The 25,538-nt window shown below is 41.9% G+C and overlaps 1 protein-coding gene across 1 annotated transcript; it reads left to right on the forward strand.

Annotated features, from left to right (window-relative positions):
* Nucleotides 1-599: 599 nt before the first annotated feature.
* On the forward strand, nucleotides 600-25,001 carry dhx15 (DEAH (Asp-Glu-Ala-His) box helicase 15). The gene is made up of 14 exons (XM_058068628.2): nucleotides 600-800; nucleotides 1,771-2,008; nucleotides 2,957-3,135; nucleotides 3,219-3,378; nucleotides 5,400-5,618; nucleotides 10,142-10,309; nucleotides 16,057-16,143; nucleotides 16,243-16,392; nucleotides 16,858-16,966; nucleotides 20,093-20,284; nucleotides 20,743-20,865; nucleotides 20,943-21,133; nucleotides 22,291-22,460; nucleotides 24,107-25,001. Exons 1-14 carry the CDS (start codon nucleotides 793-795, stop codon nucleotides 24,207-24,209), a joined length of 2,097 nt encoding a protein of 698 aa, XP_057924611.2. The 5' UTR covers nucleotides 600-792; the 3' UTR covers nucleotides 24,210-25,001.
* The last annotated feature ends 537 nt before the right edge of the window (nucleotides 25,002-25,538 follow it).

The following is a 25,538-nucleotide window of genomic DNA, read 5'->3' on the forward strand; positions in this document are numbered from 1 at the left end:
CAGGGTTCAATTTCACCCTCGGCCATCTCTGTGTGGAGTTTTGCATGTGTGGGTTTCCTCCCACATTCCAAAAACATGCTAGGTTAATTGGCGACTCCAAATTGTCCATAGGTATGAATGTGAGTGTGAATGGTTGTTTGTCTATATGTGCCCTGCGATTGGCTGGCGACCAGTCCAGGGTGTACCCCTCCTCTCGCCCGAAGACAGCTGGGATAGGCTCCAGCACCCCTGCGACCCTCGTGAGGAAAAAGCGGTAGAAAATGAATGAATGAATGAATGTGTGGAAAAAAATTGTTATATTACAAAATTGCGTGTAGAACCAAAGAAAGAACATAAAAATCCCCAAAACAGAACAACTCAGAAACCTGAATTCAAATGCTTATGTTTTGTAATGTGACCAATATCTTGAGGAAAAACTAGCCGTAAAGTGACAAGAACTTACAATTTTACGATATCAACTATGCAATCATCACTGAATAAACTTCATGTAAATATTTTGCATTTTTTTAGAAGGTGACATTTTTGCCAACTCCTAGACAAAAAAAAAAACAACGGCCAAAATAAAATATAAAAACCGGACATGTCTTTTCAAAAGCGGACCTTTGGTCACCGATTACGACACGTCCACAAGGATTCCAAATTCTGCATTCTCTTTGTGGCAGAGAGGGGGTGGTCGCAGTGCAGCATCACCACGCTTTCCACCGCATCCCTGTACCACCACCGCACCTTAAATAAACATGCAAGGAGCACGCTAGTAAAGAAGTAAACAACACTTACAATCCAAGGACAAACATGATGAGGTAAGCACTTCCGGGTGTTGTAATGTTAGCCCTAGCAACAATACGCCTTGTTATGCTATGTAGCCTGCTAGCGTTAGCCTATCGCCATCAGCGTTTTTTGCTAGGTGTGTCGTGTTGCTAATGTGATGTTTAGCGGCACAAAGTCAACATGACTCAACTAATTAATGGTCGCTTTGATGTGTAACGTTGTTAAATAAACCGTATATGTGGAGCACGGGTTGCTAGCAAGCCTAGCATAAATAGGATGCACCTTGAGGTGTCATGTGATTCCATCCACCGGAAGTCCCACCGAAAAGTCAACAAAAACAATATATCTGCAGTATAAAAATGTACTACTACAAGAAGTTAGGGATATTTAAGATACGTTTCAGAATTAATTAAAATATACTAGTGTATAACCTTTACAGGTGAACTTAATTTGAACTCACGTACAGCTTGCTATTCTCTAACAAAACATTTGTTCATATCACCATCTTGGTGTGATTGGTATAAATGTGGATTATGTTTGTTGGTAGTTTGAGCGTATTTAATGGAATTGCGTGTATTGTTTTCAAAAGTACATTAAGAGGCACTGCTAGAAAACAGGATGTTTTGCCAGTTTTGCTTGGCAGGGAAGGGATTTAGTTGGTGCTGCATGTAATAAATGATAGATGTATTATAGTATTTGAAGATTTCACTGCTAAATATATCTTCCAAGAAGAGTTCCAAAAATTGTTTAAGCCTCCAAATATTCTGACAACAGCATATAATCTTCCTGATGAAATGAAGCCCTGATCTTCCTATACTTTTGGTTAATGGGCTTGGTATTACAGCCAAAAAGTGATGAGGATATTGGCTATTTGAAGGGAATTGGCTCTTTTGGCCTGGATCCAGCTCTGAAAAGGCTCCTGTTTTTTGCAGACACTATCATATGTCCGGGCATATTTTTAATAATATTTTGTTGGTGTAACAATGATTGTATGTCTTCCAGGCGTGACTGGGACAGGGGACGAGCCACAATGGAGTCCGCCATGATGGCACCCAACAGGCCCACTCAACAGCAGATCAACCCATTTACTGAACTGCCCTACACTCCTCGTTACTACGAAATCCTCAAGAAACGTCTGCATCTCCCTGTGTGGGAGTACCGAGAGAACTTCGCCGACATCCTCATGCATCACCAGTGTTTCGTCCTGGTGGGGGAGACCGGTTCTGGGAAGACCACACAGGTAAAGTAGCCTGGATGATAACTCATTCAACCTTTTGCGGAGTTTGCATCTTCTCTCCGTGCATGTTTTGATTTTCTCCGGGTACTCCGGTTTCCTCCCACTTTGCAAAAACGTGGCTACTCCAAATTGTCCATAGGTATGAATGTGAGCGTGAATCGTTGTTTGTCTATATGTGCCTTGTGATTGGCTGGTGTGTACACCACCTCTCGCCCAAAGTCAGCTGGAATACCCCAGCATATCCCCACCAACCTTATGAGGATGAGCGGCATAGAAAATGGATGGATGGAGGTTCCCGAGGGGACATGGAAAAAAGATAAAAAGATCATTCCCTGATGATATTATCAATCTATAAGTGGGATAGATATTCATATGAGGGAATATGCTAGATATGTTCACGCTAGAACTATTAATAAAAGGCAATATAGAAATGTTAATAATTCATGTAAATGTCACAGGAGTTGTGCCTGAGTACTCAGCTCATTAGCCTGCTTATATTACGATATTTGCTGGCGGAATAAACGTGCTGAGACATCAATCAACACTTTGTATATTATAAAAAGGGAAAAAAATTAAGTTTCCACTGGTCACAACAATATACAGTAGATACAGTATGTCATGAAGCTATGGTAATCACAAATGAAAGTTGTTACTCCAACATATTTATTTTTTAAATGGAAGTGTTAATATGTCAAAGTTGTGCCGTGTTGCATTGGTAAATAAAAAGACTAGTTTTTGTCATAATCAGTATGATTCTTCCATTGGAATGATCCATGCCAAGCTCTTATCAAATGCACTTCTGCCACGGCTTAAAAGTGCTCTGAAATAGTAATACAGGAGTGGAGAGTTGCATCATCACCGCTTTTTGCCACTTGCGCAAAAAAAAAATTGATAAATATGTTTTGCGGATTGGGCGTTGAAAGAGTTGATTTCAAGTTTTTTGTCCATCAGATCCCTCAGTGGTGTGTGGAAATGGTCCCTAAAAGGGCGGTAGCTTGCACCCAGCCCAGGAGGGTGGCAGCCATGAGCGTCGCCCGGAGGGTGGCTGATGAGATGGATGTGATGCTAGGCCAGGAGGTAGGCTACTCCATCCGGTTTGAAGACTGCACCTCTGGCAAGACAGTCCTCAAGTAAGAACATTCTCACAGATGTCTGAACGCTTCTTCAGACAGACTTCCACCAAGGCTTTTTTTCCCCCCTCTTGTCCTTGCAGGTACTTGACTGACGGAATGTTGCTCCGGGAGGCCATGAATGACCCACTTCTGGAGCGCTACGGCGTGGTCATCTTGGATGAGGCTCACGAACGCACGGTAGCCACGGACATCCTCATGGGGGTTCTTAAGCAGGTGGTCCGCCAAAGACATGACCTCAAGGTAACCTGATTCTTTTGTTGTCATCTCCTGTCTTGCATTCTGACTTCATTTACTGACAGTTGCTACTGGCCTTTAAATTCGACCAGAGCGGCACAAGAAAGCCATAAAAAGGTCCCAATTGACACTAGGATGCGATCTGTCAACTGTTCTGATTGTACTGCATCACAAACAAGCACCTTTATTGGGTGAGCGGGTTTTGACTTGAGTCTTGCGGCTATTCAGTGTTTATTTAAAGCCATATTTATTCATTTACTTTTACATTGTTGAATTGTGGTCCCAATTCTAAGAAAGAAAATTGTGATTCCCATTTTTGCCAGAATTGTAATTGTAATTGGACACGCATTTCCCTGTCCTTTCCTACAAATAAAGACCTAAATCTGACTCTGCAACATACTTTAATTGTCATGAATCAGATGGATTGTTGCTGGCGGTGGAAGTTATTGGGAATGATCCTCACCCGCCTTTCCCCTCCATCTCCTTCAACCCTATCGCCTTGCCGAATTCGGAAGTTTAATTTGCCTTGATTAAGAGCAATTATGGTGTCCCGCCGAGCGTAAAGCGAAGAGAGAGCAAGGGAGAGAATGTTTGAGATTGAAAACGTGGCAAAGCGCTTCCCATCAGAATCCTAATGCACTCTATCTAATGGCTCGAGAGGGAACAGTGTGTACCCGACATGGGGGGGCCAAGGACTGTCGTATCCTGGTGTAGGTCACTGGCTTTGGAGTGTGATGCCAAGTTTGCAGCGTAGACTGCCGCTGTTCATATAAAGTCTTCCGGGCGCCATATTTGCAGAAAGATAAGGACTAGTCGGAGCAGACTTTTTGTATGTTTTGTATGTAATGACCTTTACATTTTTACCTCACCTAATTGATAAAATAATCATAAATAATGCCATAAAATCATACATTAAAACAAAATTTGTTTGTTTCATAACCCGAGGACCATATATTCTGTAGACCACAGCCCTGCCTGGGCCAATAGTTCAAATTGGACATAAAACACTTCCAGTCCGCTCTACCATCATACCTCGGCGTTTGCATTGTGGGTGGAATTCCCCCATGCGACTTAACTTGAGCTGCAGCCATGAGATGCTCTCTCTCTGTAGTGCTGTGTACTTCTCTTCATTGCGCTATATGACAGAAGCTGTTGCTAGGCACTGACTGCAAAAACACGCGTCAGAGATCCTCTAAACCAGGGATTCTAAACTGGTGGGTCAGGATCCCGAAGTGGGTCAAGCAAACATTTTGTGTGGGTCGCAGACAGCCAGCGAAAGTACCACAAATAGAGTAATAAAAATCATGACAAATACAAAAATAATATTGGGTACATTTCCTACCTACATTTGAGTGTTAAGTTGCTGTGTGATGAGTTTAGTGTTGTTTGTAAGATGACATAGTGAGTCAGAATGTTTGAATGAATTAGCTGCACCACTGTTTAAGCCGCAGGATTCGAAGTTGGAGGAAAAAAAGTAGCAGCTTATACACTGGAATTTACGGTATATCCATCTATTTATATACAGAGCTAGCTGGCCCTTTAGTCAATATAAGCAATTGCTAGGGGAGCATTGCCTCCGAGTTTGGCAAAAAATTCACCTTCAATATAATTATGTGTATTAATGTCTCTCGCCCAAAGTCAGCTGGGATAGGTTCTATCATACCCATGACACTAGTGAGGATAAGCGGCATAGAAAACGGATGGATGGATGGATGGATGTTTAAGAAGAGGATTTGATTTAAAAAAAATACATTTGGGTGAGCAAGTGAGTCAAAACCTAATGATGGTTAGAAAACGTGGGTCTTGAGTTTGAGACCATTTCAGAACCTCTGCTCTAAATGACAGTTGATCACTTTGGGATCTACTGCAAAAACATACAAGCAACAAGTGCAAAAACACTACCTGCATGGACAACTATGCTTTGCTGCTCCCAATTTATTTCCTACGGGGGCTGCATTTGGCCACTGGAAGTACTGTACTATGGAAACATGGCAACATCCTAACATTCCTCTATATCCCTGCTCCAGGTTATTGTAATGAGTGCCACCTTGGATGCCGGAAAGTTCCAGCTGTACTTTGACAGCTGCCCTCTCCTTACCATTCCCGGGCGCATGCACCCCGTGGAGATCTTTTACACACCGGAACCAAAGCAGGACTACCTGGATGCGGCCATACGCACTGTGATCCAGATCCACATGTTCGAGGAAGTCGAAGGGGACATATTGCTGTTCCTCACCGGACAAGAGGTAAGGAAATTTGCGAGAATTCACCATTGGAAATAACGGGAATTCATCTGTTCTAGTGTCAAACCACTCCCATTATGACACATCATCACATTGTCACATTTTGGTCTATTTAACTGTGTTAAATGTGTACAATGTGTTTTGTTGATAGTAAAATACTGTATATAGCTTAGCTTAGGATTTAAGGTGAGGAAAGAGGGGGGAGGGGGAGTTGTTGTTGTTAGAATGGAAAGAGGAGACGAGTGACCCAAATTCTGCCCTCCTCACGATTCCCTGAAATTAAGTCATTTAGATTTTTTTCCCTGCTCACTATTGTTCATTGATGTGTAATGGAGGGCAAGGTTCACTTTTGGAATTATGAATTTGGTTACAGCTGGGTGGGCACACACACACACACACATACAGAAAAGCTCAACAAATGCTTCCAGATAATTGCAAGCAGATGCTGGAAATGCAAACAACTTTATTTGTACTGTTTGTATTAATGCAGCCAATGCAAAAGCACTTGTAGCAGAAAGTGTTTGCGGCACGCGCCCATGCCGCTTTTCATTGACCCGAGCAGGATCGATACTTGGCGGTTTAAAGTTGTCCCCCCCTGGAGAAGAAGGACATTGATTTTTATATTTAGCCGGCACACTTTTATGGAGAAAAAATAGGGACGCACCCGCCTAATCGATTCCCAGACCTCCACCAAGGAAGTTAGCTGGACTTGTGCTTAAGCTACATATTCGGTTTAAAAACAAGAAAACACATGTAAAAGATTCCCTGTGACAGGCGCTGTCGTCTGTATTTAAAGGGTACTTATAATGCTAATTTTCAGCCATTTATATTGGGTGGTGGACTCCTATAGAGCAGCTACACAGAATAACCTGCACAGAATTCCATGACTTTCTAATTTTGTCAGTATAGGAGTTGATAATAAAGGAATATCTGATCTAATGTAATTTAATTAACCCTTTGGCTACTGGTAGCTCATGAGCTACTGGCTGGAGACCCCTGACTTACTGTCTACAGCTGGTATACTGGTGTGGTGGACGTGAGGGCGCTGCTTTCACCTCGCCTGCCCTATGATGAGCACTCGCTGTTGGACACACTTTGTCAAAGTATGTGAGGGTGCCGCGTCTACTACGTGCAGGCAATCTTGGGACAACATTAGAAGTGGAAATGTGGTGATTACAGGTTTTTTGCGGGACTACCCGTATTCCAGACATCGGTGAGCTTGTAATTTGCATGCATGTACAAAAGACGCTAACTGTATGCACAGTCTATAATGCTACACACACAACCGCTTACTTGCACAAACTCAACACAGTGCTAACAAGGTGAAATCTTCCACAAAAAAGTGCAGCAGAGCCGGGAGGAGGGCAGGCGTACCCTGGCATGCCCATATAAGAAAGTCCGGCTCCCTGTGACAATCACAATTTCAATGATACCGAGAGAATCGCATTGTTAGTCGCAGTTCCCATGAATGCTTAAGACACGATGTTCGACCCACGTCTTAAGTGATGATGGAGGATGCTGCAGCGATGGGAACAGACCCCGGGCCTTTCTTTGCGGCTGGCTTTTTTGGCGGCGCATGCGTATTTGTGAGCTTTCGAGGCAACTTCGTGGTGATGTTGGCGTTTCGGGTGGCTGGCAGAGTATGGTTGTTGGATTTTTCTCTCGTTGTGAAATCGTCTGTAACATTTGGTGCGACTATCGTGTGAGGCAGTGGGGAGGTCCTGCAGGATCGATGCCATGTTTGTTTACGACACGTCAAGTGTTGGAAAAGATGTGCATGTTTTGCTCAGCCCAATGGCCACCACACACGGAAAGCGTCATTGCTTCGATTTCATTCATTTTCAGTGGAACCTGCAGAACAGGGCAGTTATCGCGAATCACCGTCCAGCGAAGCCATACCTGAAATTCATGCAAGTGCAGGCTTGTGCATGTCATCGTGCACACGCTGGCTTCTGACGCCATTTGGGAAATTTAAAAATGTTAAACTTTTCAGCGCTGTCGCTCATTGGCCAACCAATGAGCTGGCAGGATGCTGTTTTGTACTCTCTTACAGGTAAACATGAGGGGAAAATTTAAGGAGGTATTTGACATTTAAAGTTTATATTGATTTTCATGGACATTTACGTAGGTTTATTTCTGCTCCTAGCAAGATTACACGATCAACACCAGTCTTTTTCTACTTTAATAAGTGGTCTCGTTGCAAAAAGTGTTGCAAGAAAGCCAAAGCAAATGCAAAATCCTTTGACGCTCGCTGGACTGAGGTCTTATAAGGCATTCATAATGGTTCAAACTTGTTTTGTCCTACTTTCAAGGCGTCTTTGCCTGAAAATGTTGGTTGAATTACTAAGCTAGCGTATTTAGATGTTTGTTTTTTTTCTTGCATTTCGGTGTAATTTGATTTTGACCCCACTCATGTCTAACCATAAGCTCACTGCCGTTCATTATCAGCACCTCCTAATTGGGAGAGAGCGTCAGGGCTTGGTGCCCCCTTCCGAGCCTGGTCTTCACCTCTTCCTCGGCCTCGCAGCAACTTTGATGTGGACTAATGATTGGAAGGCAATCATCTTTCTTTTTGGAAGGGATGAGGATGGATGGCGCACTCTCTTGATATTCTGCCGACAAATGGAGCACCTCCTCTAAATCACAGCTGTAGAGCAAAGATAATATTTAAGCTTCCCCCTTCAGCTGCTAACATCAAAACATAGCAGCAGCAGCAGCAGCAAAATAAATAATAATACAGAGCAGGGTGGCCCAGTCAAGAGAAGTGTTGGTGATTAGCTTGGCTTCAAGAGCTGCTGGACACAACACAACACAACACACATATTCCTACGGGAATGGCAGCCCAGCTTGCTTCCAGCGCTTTTGGCAAACAGCTCCATGTTTTTTTTTTTTCCTCCACGGCAGCTGCTGCATCCCTGGGCTTGATAGGCTATTAATACCCCGGCTAATTTTTAGCAATCCATTCCCATTTAGTGTTTTCCACTTGTCATTGCTTTGATTAAGAGGCATCAGCGGGACTTTGACTTCAAATGTGATGTACAAGGGTAGGTACAAAGTGGCGGGGTTAATTGTTGCACGCTCAGAAAGGACCCAGGAAATATCATAGGGGCACTATTTAACATGTTAGCACTGCACAGTGTTCAGATATAGAATATGTATATACAGTATGTTTTGCTTACTTTACTGTGTCACAAGTTCAGAAACACATCTCACTGAGTCCATAACATGTATACAGCAATGAGTGTTTGTCTGCCAACCTGAACATTGTGGGTTCGATCCTCTGAAGTATCCTTGGGCAGTTACTCATGATGCTGCGTCATCAATAGTTACAGTAAATGTGCTAACAGTGCTAACACTTCAAAGTGGAGAAGTGCTATAAAAGTTAAAGACTTATATGGCTTGTATATATTTAATTACATTACATAAATGAGCACAAATAAGACAAAAAAATGTACCACTATTATAAAGAAAGCATTAAAAAAACTACTGATCATAATGCAAAAATTAACATGAATAAATTAATACCTCTTCAGTACAGTATTTATATTTTTGACAGCGTCAAGTGAACCTCAGTAGATGGATTCATTACAATTTTAGTTAATTTAGTTCATTCATTCATTCATTCATTTTCTACCGCTTATCCTCATGAGGGTTGCAGGGGGGCTGGAGCCTATCCCAGCTGTCTTCGGGTGAGAGGCGGGGTACACCCTGGACTGGTGGCCAGCCAATCACAGGGCACATACGTATAGACAAACAACCATTCACACTCACATTCAGACCTATGGACAATTTGGAGTCGCCAATTAACCTAGCATGTTTTTGGAATGTGGGAGGAAACCGGAGCACCCGGGGAAAACCCACGCATGGGGAGAACATGCAAACTCCACACAGAGATGGCCGAAGGTGGAATTGAACTCAGGTCTCCTAGCTGTGAGGTCTGCGTGCTTTAGTTTTATTTCATTTAATGTCTACAGTTGTGGATATCAATATATTACAGGTCTACCTAATTACATTTAATTGTACATTATGTGGCTTACCCAATTGTTATTTCTTTAAATTTTATTTTTGTTTCACCTGGTGAATCTCACTGGATTGTGCAGGTTTACTAAATTACCTTTATTTGTCTTTGTAGTTTATTTTAGTTATTATTTAGTTCATTCTTTAATTTCTTGGCCGTGCATTGCTGTTCTAGTCCTGCAAGTGGTGCTACAGCACAGGCTGTAAAAATGTGACGCTTGTAACAGCAGCACAGAATGATTGTTGACAGGAAAACAAAAGAAAAGGTGGTGTGAAAGACAAATATGGGCATTTAAGGGTCTTTTTTTTTAAATAGTGGATGTGAGTGTGCAGTCTGTCAGTGCATGTAATGGTTTTAGACTTTTCAGCAGTCTCATCACCTATTTCCCTTTACAATGCTGCATGTTTTCGTTTGACAGCAGAGCCACAGGGAGCTCAGCAAAACATACTGCAGTTTAATTTCCTCCATCAGAAAGTGAATACATTCACTGTCGTTTTACGTCCTGCAGGAAATCGAGGAAGCCTGCAAGCGAATCAGGTTAGAGGCAGATGACCTGGGGCCCGATGCTGGCAATATCAAAATCATCCCGCTGTACTCCATGCTGCCCCCCCTGCAGCAGCAGAGGATCTTCGAGCCGCCCCCTGCAAAGAAACCGAATGGCGCCATCGGAAGGAAGGTAAGCACAACCTGCCTCCCTCGCTCTGTGGGCTTTCAACGCAGAAGTGAGTCACATATGCAACATATGCTAGCATTTGGAAATGATGGGAGTTAGTCACACCCTCTGAGCACACTGAAAACCAAGTCAAGAGTTTGCAGTATTGAGAGGAGTCAAGACAAAGGCCAAGGTAATTTGAGTCCAAAACGAGGTTAGGGCTTCCAGGATAACACAGTCAATCTATTTTTGAGGCCAAGACAAGGCCAATCCTGGGACCGTTAAAGAAAATAAAGTTTTCCCTCAATGAGGAAAACAAATCTCTTCCTTGCATCCTCTGAGCAAACCAAAAACCAAGCCAAGACCAAACCATTGACACAATAAGAAGTCAATAATAAGACCAAGACTAGGATAGAATAGACTAGAATATGTCTGAAACTAAGCACTGCTGTCCCTGCAGTAAATGTGCTTAAGTTTTAAGATTCTGAGACCGAGATCCCCCCCAAATATTGAAGACCAGTTTCTAACCAAGAGTGATCTTGAGTACTACAACACGACTGGAAATAAGCACTCCCGATGCAAATTAAGTGGATCAAGACTGAGGTTTCTTTCCACCAAATCAAGACCAAGACTTTGAGGCTTCCAGAGGAATCAAAGCAAAGCAGAGGAAATTTGAGGCCGAGGTTAAGGTTTCTAGGATAATTTTTTACCACGACTGCATCATCTAATGCTAAGTATTACAACATGAGAGGAAATGGGAGAAACTTAGTCAAAACTGAGATAAGTCAAGACCACGACCAACTTGTGTCCTGCCATTGGCTGTTCCAGAGTGTACCCTTCCTTCCACCGCCCGACAGGCTGCCTTCGAGACCTGCAACTATAGTGAGGACAAGCAGTACAGAAAATAGATGCATGGATGGATAACTGGTTACCTCCCCAATGTTTGAGTCGAAGACAAGACCGATCTTGACACTGAAGTGATACAACAATTCAAGGTTTTGAAGACTGATCATTAGTTATACAAAACCACTGAAAAAATATAAAAGTAAAATAGAAGTAGAGGGAACTAAGCATTGCCGTTTCTGCAGAGATCATGGTGTTTCAGATGTTGGAGGTGATCAAGACTGATCTTGAGTACTATGTCAATAGTACAATAGTCCAGGGTGTAGTCCAATAGTACAGTAGTACAATAGTACTGTCCACAAGTACTACCTCAACATGGAAAACTAAGCAGAAGATGAGCAAGACTGTTCTTGAAAGTGATGTCTGAGTCCATGACAAGACTGAATGTGAGAACAAGGTCCTCTATATGTTGACCAAGACTGATCTCGAGTACTGCAACACATTGAGAAATCAGGCACCCTCTAAACGGGGAAAGCAATTCTGAAGAGGACGGAGATTTTAAATGTTTGTGCTTTTAGTTTGGTATTGATACAAATCTTTACCTGGACACGGCTTTACCTTTACCCGAAATGTACAACTGTGGCTTAATCTGTTAAAATAATGGCGATAAGATATTTTTTTCTTAGTTTGAGGGCTATCCTGGATCTGAGGTAAAGATCAGCAACAACAGGGTATTTTTATGTGAACTATCCCAGGAACTCCATCGTCATCACACCCCAATGCCACCCGTTTTCATTTGGCCAATATCTCGACAACATGGCGGCGGTGGTGGTGGTGTTGGCCCGGCATCTGACAGAATATATCAGAACATCATCACTGCCGGCGAACTGAGCAAACATCCCCCCCCCCCCTCCTCCGTCTCCCCTCTTGGCGTCTGATCGGGAGACGGGTGGTGATGGATGACTCATTGCCGCAACCCCTCTAATTGAGGCGGACTGAGCTGACATGTTAGCAGGGGGAAATATTTACGGGGCTGTCAGACTCGCCGCGGCAAAATTTCTGGAACAGAAATGCAAGTTTTTTTTTTTTGATCAAAGACTGTAATTTGCTTTCTGTTTGAGTGTGTCAACGCTGGCTTAAGACGCTCATGCTTAGCTGGTTTGATTACTTGGGATAAGATCAAACATTGTTCACAGTGTTTGCTGTTTTAGAGTCGACAAGAACGTGGCAACCGATACAGGGAAAAACGTCAAACCGAGGAGTTAGCTTCACTCCTTCCGAGGGGCCTCACGTCGAGTGAAAAATGCGAAGATGTCACTGGAGCCTCGCCGAGAGGAAGTCATGAAAAAGAATTAAGGCTTGTCACGCCCGCCGCTGTGCATGCTAACGACTGCATTAGGCAGCCCTCGATTAACATAAAGCGCTCGCTCGTCATTTAGTCGCCATTTGTCCAGGAAAGCCACAGATCGTCTTGTTTTTTTTACTCATTCTAATCTCACTTTGTCCCGACAAGTGCGTTCCGATGAGTTTATCTGCAAGTACTCCCTCAAATGTCATCTGCGGTATATCCGATAGATGTATCTTCATCAACTCTACTTTAGCTTCAATCTGTGTCAACAAAGCGCCCAAAATGTGAGAGATGGCCACTGTGCAGGTAATAACCCAGAAATAACACTCTTTAATGATATTACTGATGAAGCAAGGCCCCGGATTATCCTGCGCACCAGCAAACTGGAAGCGTTCTCTGTGTAATGGGCCCGGCCTGAGATAATCCTTCAGAATCAATGCGGTCAATGAAGCCGACTGTATGATCATGAAATGGGAGAAGGTGTCATGTGTGGCATCTGCTGGTGTCCCGGAGACAACCTCATGGGTTTAGCCATTTTTAATCCAATCTTGAAGCACTCATGCATCCTGTTACAACTGATAGAGAGCACTTGGTCGTTTGAAAAAAAATCAAAACAACAGATGCAAAAATATGAGATAAGCATCCTCTATATGACAAGGGGTGCTGTGTGTGTATTTTTGGATCTATTGCAAAAATGGTCATGTAAGAGCCTCCAATCAATAAGAATAATAAGAAAATCTAGCGGTTCCATTTCTCTGTGTATTTTTCTCACCTTTGCTTCACTAATTATTGTTTGACCATTGAGCATTTTTTTTCTGGATTAAAAACACTTTACTAGTACACAAATGTGTCTATTCAATAATGTTTCATTGTGGTGCACAACTTATAAAAAGGCAAATTTTTTACATGGGGCAAGTTCGGACAAGTAGTTCTCACCTTAAGGATTCCCCATGGGCAAGTCATTTTTGTTTTTAATGTAGAGCCCTGTCTGGTCGTATTGGTTTGTCCTTCACAACTCTCAACTTCAGAAATACTGGTCAAAGGTTTACATGCGTGCTGGCCGTTTTGGGGAATCTACTTTAACTCATTTGCTACCAAACACGTATTTTCAACCCGCCGGCTCTCTCCCAAAGAAGTATTTATACATGTTTTATGTTTTTTTCCGCGAGAGACACATAGAGGTGATGATACAATGCCACAGTAGAAGAGATCATGTTTGGGGCAGTTTTTAAGCTGAAAAAACGGCCACTATGTGGCAGGAATGCATTTATTAGAGTGTGACATACATGCTCTGAAACAACCAGGAAGTGAAATTGCATCTCGTCGTGTAGCATACAGCGTACGCGTGCATCTGTGTACACAAGTAGATGGTGTTATATTTGTAAAATAATGTTTGAAAATAACCAATTTTTGGGTTGTTTTTGTTGTGGCATGTTCAGACATTTTGGCCAAATATATATATACGTATATGGTTAGATTTCTGTCCAAAGTGACAATGTATCTTTTCACAAAAAGCCTTTTTCTCCCCTTTTTTGAATTTATATTTTGCTACAACTTACCTATGTTCTACGGAAGATTAAGAAAGAACAGAAAATGGTGGTAACAAACTTCCTTTTTATGATGAAAGATGTGTTTTTATAGCTCTTGGACACAATATTCCATGCGCCTTGAAAAATCAGTCAAACTCATCAAAAATGCCCGCTACCGAGAGGGATGGCTGGGATTGAATGAGTTAAATATCATAGAAAGACCCATAATGAAAACACTGCTTTCATGTTCTATATGTTCAATAATCCCAGAAGGTTTATTGGATTCATGTGGGTCTCATCGTCCACCCACCAGCATATGAAGTTATGACTCTGAAGAGGCGGTTGCCAGTTTGAGTGGACTATTAGTCAGCCGTCACAGTACAGAATGCTTTGATGAGCTGGTCGTGTTTCCACTCTTATATAAGCAGAAGTCACCCTAGCAGCAGACGCTGTTTCGCGTGATCCCCTCTTTCTCTGTTTGGGTATATGCTGACAGCACGATGCCCCATTGGGCGGGATGACTCATTGAACTGTCATTTTTCACAGACAGCCTCGCTATGGTGCATCATTGAAATAACAACAGATTTTTGTAGTTGCAGTTTTTGTGCTGTGTCAGTATTTTTATATAGTTTTTAGGGGTGTAAGAGTATGGTATCCTCCTGGTTCGGTATGTACCTCGGCATGAAGGTGACAATTCGATTCATTTTTGGTACCGTAAGGGTACAAAATACAAACCATAAAACAACTTAGCTAAAATAGCGTTGTTAAATCAAATAAATAAGTTAATATTTATAATTTTTAAAAAGCAAAAAGGTTGAAAAAAATGTATCCACACATGTTGGATGAGAAAATAGTCACATATCACTGGTTGAAAACAATACAATACATAAAGCATGAATAAATACATCAATACAAAGCAAACACAAGTTCATTCATTCATTCATTTTCTACCGCAGGGGTCGGGAACCTTTTTGGCTAAGAGAGCCATAAAGGCCAGATATTTTAAAATGTGTATCTGTGAGAGCCATATACATTTTTTTAAACATTGAATGCAATAAAATGTGTGCATTTTTATGTAAAGACCAACAGTTTTAGATATAATGGGCTCTAATTGTGTAGACCAGGCACACTACCCCACGCCAATGGGGTGTGGCCAGCACACTTTCGTGAGCAGCGCAGTGTCTAATAATAAATCAAATACTTGTTGCCATTAATACAACTTCTGCTGCTGCATAGTTTTGCACCATACTCCATAGACGTATTTCATTCTTTTGGCCATCTTTGCCAGAAGGCTTGGTTCTGCAGCTTTAGCTAGGTGACTATTTGACTAAAGGAGAAAAGTTTATATTTACATGTTGACATCTCAATGACCGAGGTAGACTACCGCATTACCCAGTAATAATCGAGTTTTGGTGTTTGACCTGGAAAATATCAGGAAAGATGGATATGGTCGGCCGAAAATAGATGGACGAATTAAAATGCATAAACGAGTAGTTGATTTTTAATATTATCATCATTTCTGTGATGGTTTACTTTAAAATGTTAGCAAAAATACATTTTTATTGTGGTAAGAAATGTTTGAGAGCCAGATACAGTCATCAAAAGAGCCCTACCTGGCTCCCAAGCCATAGGTTCCCTACCTCTGTTCTACCGCTTACCCTCACATGATGGAGCCTATCCCAGCTGTCTTCAGGCGAGAGGCGGGGTACACCCTGGACTGGTCGCCAGCCAATCACAGGGCACATATAGACAAACAACCATTCACACTCACATTTATACCTATGGACAATTTGGAGTCACCAATTAACCTAGCATGTTTTTGGAATGTGGGAGGAAACCGGAGTACCCGGAGAAAACCCACGCATGCACCGGTAGAACATGCAAACTCCACACAGAAATGGCTGAAGGTGGAATCAAACTCAGGTCTCCTAGCTGTGAGGCCTGCGTGCTAACCACTCAACTGCAAACATAAGTTACTTTTAAAGATTTTTTACACCAGTCTTAAACATTGAAATGTATAATTTTTATTTATTTGTTTGTTTTTTTAACAGGTTGTGGTGTCAACAAACATCGCCGAGACATCACTCACCATAGATGGCATTGTCTTTGTAATTGATCCAGGATTCGTCAAGCAAAAGGTTAGCATTTTTGTGTCATTCATGGCCCTTTTTCTGTTTGCCACCGACCTGGGAATTGCTAAAACGTGCAAGTTTGTAATGTTTCGTATGCTTCATCAGATGTACAACCCTCGCATCCGAGTGGAGTCGCTTCTGGTGTCGGCCATCAGCAAAGCGTCAGCCCAGCAGAGGGCAGGTCGAGCTGGACGCACGCGTCTGGGGAAGTGCTTCCGGCTGTACACAGAAAAGACTTACAAGACAGAAATGCAGGTCAGAACAACCATTTTTAGCTTCTTTTCACATAGATGTCTCACATAATTGCTGCATCACAGTCATTACAGCATTTTAGTCAGAACCTGACATATTTATATTCATTTTTACATCCATCTTAAGAAACTACTACAAGTGTTTAGTAGATTTTATTGGTATTGTGCTTGCATAACATCTTGTTTGTCAAAGCATACAGTACAGCAGTCCAATTCCAACACCATATACTGTATTTATCTCCAACTCACACATGTTGCTGTTTTTTTACTTTTCATGTGGCCCCTAGACAGCCCTGCTTACAGATAGTGGCATCAAATCAGTTTCTATTGAAGCTACCAGAAAAAATACAGTAATTATTCACAATTTAACACCCATTGAATCCACAAATATGCAGGGTCACGAACGCCAAACCTCAAACAGGCAGAGGTCTACTGGACCACTTTTACAAGCTATCTGTTGTTCCTTCAGGACAACACCTATCCAGAGATTCTCAGGTCCAATCTGGGCTTGGTGGTGCTGCAGCTAAAAAAGCTGGGTGTTGATGACCTGGTACATTTTGACTTCATGGACCCGCCAGGTAAGCAAATAGTCCTACAGTAAAGGGGAGGACCCTGTGATTGGCTGGCAACCAGTCCAGGGTGTACCCCGCCTCTCGCCCAAAGACAGCTGGGATAGGCTCCAGCACCCCCGCGACCCTTGTGAGGAAAAGCGGTAGAAACGAAATGAATGAATAAAGGGGGGACCCTTTACCATGTGTGTTCACATTTGATTTAACATGATACAATGCCACTCTCTTGACTGTGATCGCTGTGGTCTTAATCGATATCAACACGGTTACAAGCGTTGCCTTTGGCTCCCAGTGGGCAGTTGAAAATTAGCCTCCAGCGTGATTTGGAGAATGTAATTCCACAACCATTGTTTAAAAATGGGTAACAAATATCGATTGGCGGCACATTGTTTTGGGCTGCTTCTTACTGCACAAACGGCTGTTGAACCTGAAGTAGCGTGATGAAGCGGCGTGGAAATGCAATCTGTGGCTCATCAGAAAGCGAGTATTGACTGCCTGAACCACGCAGGAATCTAATATAGGGCTAAATCAATGGGCCCAAAGGCTAAAAGGTACATTAAACCTGCTACCTCTTTGGAAATGTCATAAGGCGAATGAAAGCTTCATCCGCAGAGTCAAGTCCACTGATTTCTTATCCCTCGTCGCAAAGAAGGGCCAAACAAAAAGAGTGGGAAAGAAAGCTGTAAAAGACACATCCCTGCCCGGCCCATTTATTCAGGAGGCAGGTGCGTAAAAATCGATCGGATGCGACTAGATATTATAAAGAAGTCTGTCCAAAGCGTTGGTAGCTTTCTTGTTAGGTAGCAGCATCCCATGCCACCAGTGGATCAAATAAATAAACCCCCCGTCTCTCCCTCCCCACCCCAGACAAGGCCGATCCGATATGTTGACGCTTACATTTTGTGAGGAACGCGGGGGCTGGCTGGATGCTGGAGGTCAGTCACTGGAGGAATATAAAGGAGGAGGCAATAGCCAAGGTGATAGCGCCGCTATTGATGTAACCAATTTCATTCTCAAAATGGCGCCACGAGTGGGAGGAGGTGGTGGTGGTGGGGGTTTCATCTCAGAGGTGAGATGAAAAGTATATTATGGGGGAGGGAGGGGGGTCTCCTCGGGAAGATGTAGTAACACTCTCTCCTGGGGGGAATCTGTTTGGCCTAATTCTAGCGTGATTCAGAGCGCTCATCAAAAAAAACGCTCAGAAAAAAAAAAATTCTCCCGATGGTGCAGCTGCGTTTGATATCTGCCGAGATCGTTTTATCTCGTCGCCGGCTCCCGAGTGAGACAGACCCGGGATTTAATATCTGCACATCAAACGGCCGTGCTTGTAACTGCGTTTATATTGATTAAGACGACACAGATCACAATCAAGACAGCGGCATTGTCTGTCATGTAGAGGACTTTTGACTAGCATTTTTGCCATACGTCATGTGTGTCAAACTCCAGCCTGCTGTAATTTCATCTGGCCTGTGGAACTGTTTGGAAAATGGCAAGGAACCGGCCCTTTTCGCTGACCTCAATGGCATCACTGGATATAAAGTGACCGCAGTATTATTTGTGTGTGTGTGTGTGTATATATATATATATATATATATATATTTATTTATTCATTCAATTTCTACCGCTTATCCTCACAAGGGTCGCCGGGGTGCTGGAGCCTATCCCAGGGGTACACCCTGGACCAGTTGCCAGCCAATCACAGGACACAAATAGACAACCATAAACAACCATTCCCACTCACAGTCATACCTATGGACAATATGGAGTCCAATTTGGAGTTTGGAAAACTGGAGTACTCGGAGAAAACCCACGCATGCACGGGGAGAACATGCAAACTCCACATAGACATGGCCCAGGGTGGTATATATATATATATATATATACAAGCAGAGTAAAAGTACAGTAAAGTACAACACCGCCTTTTGTCTGTACAAAACATCACCTTAACGAGGCATAGGACAGTCAAGAATGATCATGATCAACTAAAGCAAAACAACCCAGGAAACACGTAATCTACCCATTCCACAGCTGCAGTCTCTTCCGGGTTCCACTTGTGAAATGTGGTGGTGTTGTGTGGATATAAAATACTCTAGCTTTTGCTTGAATGTTAAGAGAATGACAAAGATTGTTGAGAATCATCACTTTATAAAAGCAAAAACCTTGCTAAAGGAACCGTAGTCATTTTTTGCCCGCCGCCAAAAATACTCACACGAGTGAAGTTTAAAAAAAATTAAATGTGTGTCCATATTTTTACAGATGTACAGATGTCCCGATCAATATTTTTTGGTTTTGCATACGATTTTTTTGTTGTCTTGCCGATCCAGAATCCACAATCCAGAACCAATACTTTTATTTTCTTATTTAAATAGGAACCTTTTGTGGTGAGACCAGCCATGTTGAGGAATGTAGAGGAAGACCAAAGAGGAGGTTCATGGATGTAGTGAAGGAGGGTAGTTAGTGTGAGAGAGACAGATGCAGAAGACAAGGTTGGATGGAGGAGATTGATTTGCTGTGGCGACCCCTGAAGGGAAAAGCCCAAAGAGAAAGAAGAAGCTGCTTTTGTCACGAATATGAATTTGTGCAATTGAATATGGTGATCACAATACTTCTTCAAAGCATTACAAATAATGCAAATAAGTGTTACTGAATGTACGTTTTTATTACACAGCATAGCCAACAATATTGTTTGGCTTTTGTAACTGTCTTCAAGGCAATAGTAATTTATTGATGATCCCTAGTTTAAATAACACAGCAGTCCATGCACAGTGAGGGGGAAATATTGCTGGAGCCCAATATCCAACATCCATTGTGAAACTAACCTCACTATGGCACACGACGGACATGTCTGCATGGTGGTGTTGTGTTTTCTTCTTCATGCGAGTGGTGGCAGTCGAGTGGCAACCAGCTTTGAGGTGCATTACCGCACCTAGCATGTTAGTTTGTTGCCCTTTTGTTACAAACGTGATACGGCAACTGGATCTTCAAAATGTCATCCAGTGTGAGGGGTTGTCGACATGAAGTGTGGAGGATCATTGATGAATGGTTGCAGTATGCGCTTAAAAACAGCATTTTTCTCTGATCCAAACAATGAACAGTAACCTCAACATCAAGTTCTTGCTATTGCGTCCTTTGCAGCTCCAGAGACCCTGATGCGAGCCCTGGAGCTGCTCAACTACCTGGCGGCGCTTAACGACGAAGGCGACCTGACAGAGTTGGGCGCCACAATGGCCGAGTTCCCGCTGGACCCTCAGCTGGCCAAGATGGTGGTTGCCAGCTGTGAATTTGACTGCTCTGACGAGGCGCTCTCCATCACCGCCATGTTGTCAGGTAAGAGGGTAGTCTATTCTTGCCGCAAACAAAAACACTAGTAAGTGTCATGTGCACATAGTCAAGCAGCAAAAGTCAGCTATTATTGGTGAAAACTTTTTCAAAAGTCGAGTATCTGGAACAGCAGTGGGTTGTGCTACAGCGGTAATTGCATTTTAGGCTTGCCAAAGCAGAATGCTGCTCATTCGGATGAATCTTTTTGCCTCCGAAGCATGAGGAGCCTGTGAGAGCAGGGGGGGAGAAATGGATTTCAATTTCAAGAGCAGGTGTTTCCGAACGGCGGCTTTCTGCTGAGTTCATTAGTGGTGTAAACGCCACGCGTTACAATCGAGAAGTTGCAGTTAAGCAGCTCCGAGGTAGAAGAGTCGCTTCTTCCCCAACCCTCCTCTTCTTTCCCGACATTAGCATCAGTCTGTGGGGTTAACTTCTCCCTGTGGGCCCATACCGACCTTGTCTAGTCCCGCAGTGCTTCATCCGACCCACCGAGGCCAAGAGGGTGTCCGACGAGGCCAAGATGCGCTTTGCACACGCCGATGGAGACCACCTCACTCTTCTTAACGTCTACCACGCCTTTAAACAAAGCAAGTGGGACCGCCTTGAGTGCAAATGTCTCATCACCACGTCTGGATTTTTAACTCTCGATCATTTTCCTACACAGACCACGAGTCCTCCCAGTGGTGCTACGATAATTTTGTTAGCTACCGCTCGCTGATGTCGGCTGACAACGTACGGCTTCAGCTATGCCGCATCATGGATCGCTTGGGGTTGCCTCGACGGAGCTGCGCACACAACTGCAGAGAGTACTACACCAATATCCGCCGAATGCTCGTCACCGGGTTCTTCATGCAGGTCGGGATTTTACACCATATATTTAGCTTTATCATCATGTTGTACGCCAGGGTTCAATTCCACACCCTCAGCCATCTCTGTGTGGAGTTTGCATGTTCTCCGGGTACTCCGGTTTCCTCCCACATTCCAAAAACATGCTAGGTTAATTGGCGACTCCAAATTGTCCATAGGTATGAATGTGAGTGTGAATGGTTGTTTGTCTATATGTGCCCTATGATTGGCTGGCGACCAGTTGGGATAGGCTCCAGCACCCCCGTGAGGATAAGCGGTAGAAAATGAATGAATGAATCATGTTGTACATTGCACGTTATTATTTTTCAAAAAGTGTAAGTCAATCAAATCGACCCACGCGGAAGCCGAACGTGGCTGAATTGCCACAATTCGGAATGTGACCAACATTTTTTGGAAAATTCATGTTTCTGACATTCAAAACCGTAAAGGTTATTTTTATGTTTTACTACGCTAACCTCAGTTTGCACAAAAGCATTGGCATTATTCATAAATGTCTTTGTTGGAAGTGTCCATTCACCACATTTAACACTTTAATATTAAAAAGCAGTAGATACATGCGAATGCAGTGCCAGCACTGCCCAGAATGATCAGCCCACCAACCGAGACATTGGCAGGTCCAAATGGTCTCTGATATTAAAAAAAGAGTCCTTCTTCATGATAGGTCCACTTTGGATGGGGGTCCCAATCTCAGGAAACCTTCCATTGGTGTATTGGCTAAGCGTCCTGGCCAGCACATGGGAAAGATAACTCATAATAAACCAATGTATATGTGTGTGATTTTTTTTTTTACATGAAGTTTTATGAGCATTCAGCTATGTAGTGCATCAACAGTGACTGACCCCCCCACTTCATCAATGTAAACGCTCTTGTGTCATAGCAGCCTTCAAAGAAGAAGATTGCTGTGTGTCTTTCTGTTGCATGTCTACAACAGAGTGGAACATTTCCCAACTCTCCATGATGGCATTTCATCTTTCATTTGCTCAGACAAAAATCACAAAAAGACAAACTGTTTGTACTTGCAGAATTATATATCTCTGATCTAATTTTATTTGGATTTCATACACATCACTAGATAGAGCCTGCATACCACCGCTGGTACTCGTGCCACAGTTTGAGAATCAAACATCTCCATATTATTTCCACAGGTCGCTCATTTGGAGCGCACAGGTCATTACCTGACCGTGATGGACAACCAGGTGGTACAGCTCCACCCCTCCACAGTGCTGGGCCGGAAACCAGAGTGGGTCCTCTACAGCGAGTTTGTACTCACCGCCAAGAACTACATCCGCACCTGCACCCACGTCGAACCCGAGTGGTGAGTCGAATCATAATTCAGGAAGTTCAGTGCAGTTACCCTTTTTGTTACGTTTTAGTTACATGAATTCCATAAGTAATTAACTAATACCATATGTATGGGTTGAAATTTGGTCACATGAATCATATAGTATTACATTAGTGTTCAAACCAGTTAGGTTGTTGCTAATGTTCTACTATAGTAAGTTTTAACGTTTTAGTTCCGCTAGTTTCATTTTTATGTTACGTTTTTGCTAGGGCTGTCAAATGATTACAAATTTTAATACGATTAATCACCGTTTTAAAATTGATTAATCATGAATATGTCTGGGCGGCACGGCGGTCTACTGGTTAGTGCGCAGACCTCACAGCTAGGAGACCAGGGTTCAATTCCACCCTCGGGCATCTCTGTGTGGTTTGCATGTTCTCCCCGTGCACGCGTGGGTTTTCTCCGGGTACTCCGGTACTCCGGGTCCCACATTCCAAAAACATGCTAGTGTGAATGGTTGTTTGTCTATATGTGCCCTGTGATTGGCTGCCGACCAGTCCAGGGTGTACCCCGCCTCTCGCCCAAAGACAGCTGGGATAGGCTCCAGCACCCCCCGCGACCCTCGTGAGGAAAAAGCGGTAGAAAATGAATGAATATGTCTGAAATAGGCCCATTTTTACCATATTTAATGAACAGAAAATGACGGGACATACTATATATTTGTATATATGTAGCTCCAAATGAATCTAAACAATACCACACAAGTCTAAAAGTCCATTTGTCTAATTCTAGGCTCTGTAATAGTAGCAGAACATTTGAATCACACTGAATGCGTAATTGGGGTTCTGTTCAAAGACATCACGTAATTTAAATTAAATGTACTTGTTTTCAGTGTATTTTCCTGCATACTTAAATGCAGGAAATTGTATGTTCGTATTAAGAGCTATGAAGTGAGTGATAAGAATATTCACTTCATGTTTTTCTTTATTTTCCCATTTATTTACACAGACACACATGCTGTGTAAAGCGCTTTTTGTGATCTTCGGGGCGTTCCTGAATGCATCTCGCGTTCTTGTAATGACAGTGATGAAGTATTGTTCCCAGGATGAAGGGACTAGAGTATGTGTGAGTTGCAGGTACACGCAGTATATGGTGTTGGAAATGTACTGCTGTTGATGTGTTCAGGTCAGAGTGAAGCTAAAAGAGGAACGTCTGACTGTGTGACTGTGTGGGGATGCTCCACTGTGCTTCCGTCTTCCGTCATAACAGAGAGCCATGCTTGGTCTGGTGCTCATTGTGCGCGTTAATTACACTCAAAGATTTAATGTAATTAATGAAATTAATTAGTTACCGCATTATTTTTGACAGCCCTTGTTTTATATTAATTTTGTACATTTATTCTTAGAGTGGGGGAAATTTCCTGGAAATTACATCACATAATAGTTTGTGAATTTATTTTACATTTATTGTACATTTGTTCTCACCGATCAGAAAGTGTGGCCTCGTCACAAATCTCGCATCCAAAGTGGAATATTGACATGGATATTTGACATGCCACTATAAACACAATAACCTCATGTAAAAAAGACGATTGATTCATGCTAAAAAAAACTTATAATGACATTTTTCTGTAACAACTGTTACATCAGGATTAACGATGACATTGTTTTTTTTTCAAGGCTGCTGAAAATTGCCCCACGTTACTACGAGATGAGTAAGTTCCCTCCATGCGAAGCAAAGAGGCAATTGCAGCGGATCATTGGCAAGCCCTCTCAGTTTTAAATAGTAGAGAATATACTTTTTATTTATGTTGATGTCCATAATAATTACAGACATTGCTGTTCATTTATTCACTTAATAAACATGAATTTGTTTTTAAAAAATGTCCCATGATTTAGTCCCTCCGTTATACCAAAGGCTCTACTTTTTTTATTGATCATGGCTGCAAAATGATGCAACGAAAATGAGAAACACGACTGAATTCAAGAAATAACTCATACGAAGGTGGAGCTCTCCTCCATCGCCAATGCCTCGCGGCCATCTTTACAACATTAGTTTTTAAGCAAGGTAAACATGACATTAAATCTTTAAGTATCCCTTTTATTTGTCATTTCTCTACATTTGGTGTTGTTTTCCAAGGGCCACTTTGATATTTTGTAAACACATGTACAGTAGATATGATAAGAAGTTGTATATACAGCTTTGTTATGTAGGTGAACTGTTAGTATGAATTTTTTTGCTGTTTTTTATTAATTTTCAAAATATTTCAGCTTATATCTTAAATATTTTTTTCCCTCATAACCATATGACTTTATTACCATCATATTTTGACTTTTTCCTCAACCTAATTTTCAAAAAATGACAACTTTATTTAGTTTTGTTTGTAATATTTTTTTAAATATTTAAACTAAATTGAAATAAATTTTACACATAATATTACATGTTTGTGCTTGTAAAATCGGGCCTTTTTTTCTTATTAGAATTGACTTTTTTCTTAATATTTTTTTTTTTTTACTTTATTTTTGTAAAAATACAGCTTTTTTTTACCCCATTTTTGCTGTTTTTAAAAAAATTATTTTCCAAATACCGTATTTGAACTATTTCGTTGTAATTTTTTCTTTTCATATTTATAACTTTATTCCCACAATATTTTTGCATTATTATTATTTTTAATATTATTTTTGTAACATTTTTTTATATTACGACTTTAAAAAAATATTTTTCATATTTCAACTTTATGCTACTAAAATTACAAAATGACATTATAACATTAATATTTTGCCTTTATTCTTGTAAAATTACTTCTGATTTTTCTTTTTTTTAAAGTTTTCTTATTAAATGATATTTTTAGAATGTGCCACATGCCCATAAAAACAGTGATGGGCCACAAATAATTCTATATTAAAGGTGTTTTGTGTAATATGTTTGGGTGTCTGGAATGGATGAATTGGATTTATCTTGTATCTAATGGGAACAATTATTTCAGCTTCGTATTTAGTCCCAGTCGGGCAGCAGCGAGACAAAAGTGCAAGTCACTGCATTGGGATGCTAAATGTAGATTTCCGAATTGCACAATATGCTAATTCAAGAGGTTAGCATTTGCTCTTTTTA

Source organism: Doryrhamphus excisus, linkage group LG2 (assembly GCF_037039965.1).
Source record: "Doryrhamphus excisus strain RoL-2023G ecotype Guam linkage group LG2, RoL_Dexc_Guam_v1.1, whole genome shotgun sequence".
NCBI classification, from domain to species: Eukaryota; Metazoa; Chordata; class Actinopteri; order Syngnathiformes; family Syngnathidae; genus Doryrhamphus; species Doryrhamphus excisus.

Excerpts from the sequence above, each read along its gene's own strand:
- dhx15 (XM_058068628.2), top strand. Across the intron at positions 3,379-5,399 it reads GCCAAAGACATGACCTCAAG|GTTATTGTAATGAGTGCCAC; the intron begins GTAACCTGATTC and ends TCCCTGCTCCAG. Across the intron at positions 16,144-16,242 it reads CAGGATTCGTCAAGCAAAAG|ATGTACAACCCTCGCATCCG; the intron begins GTTAGCATTTTT and ends ATGCTTCATCAG.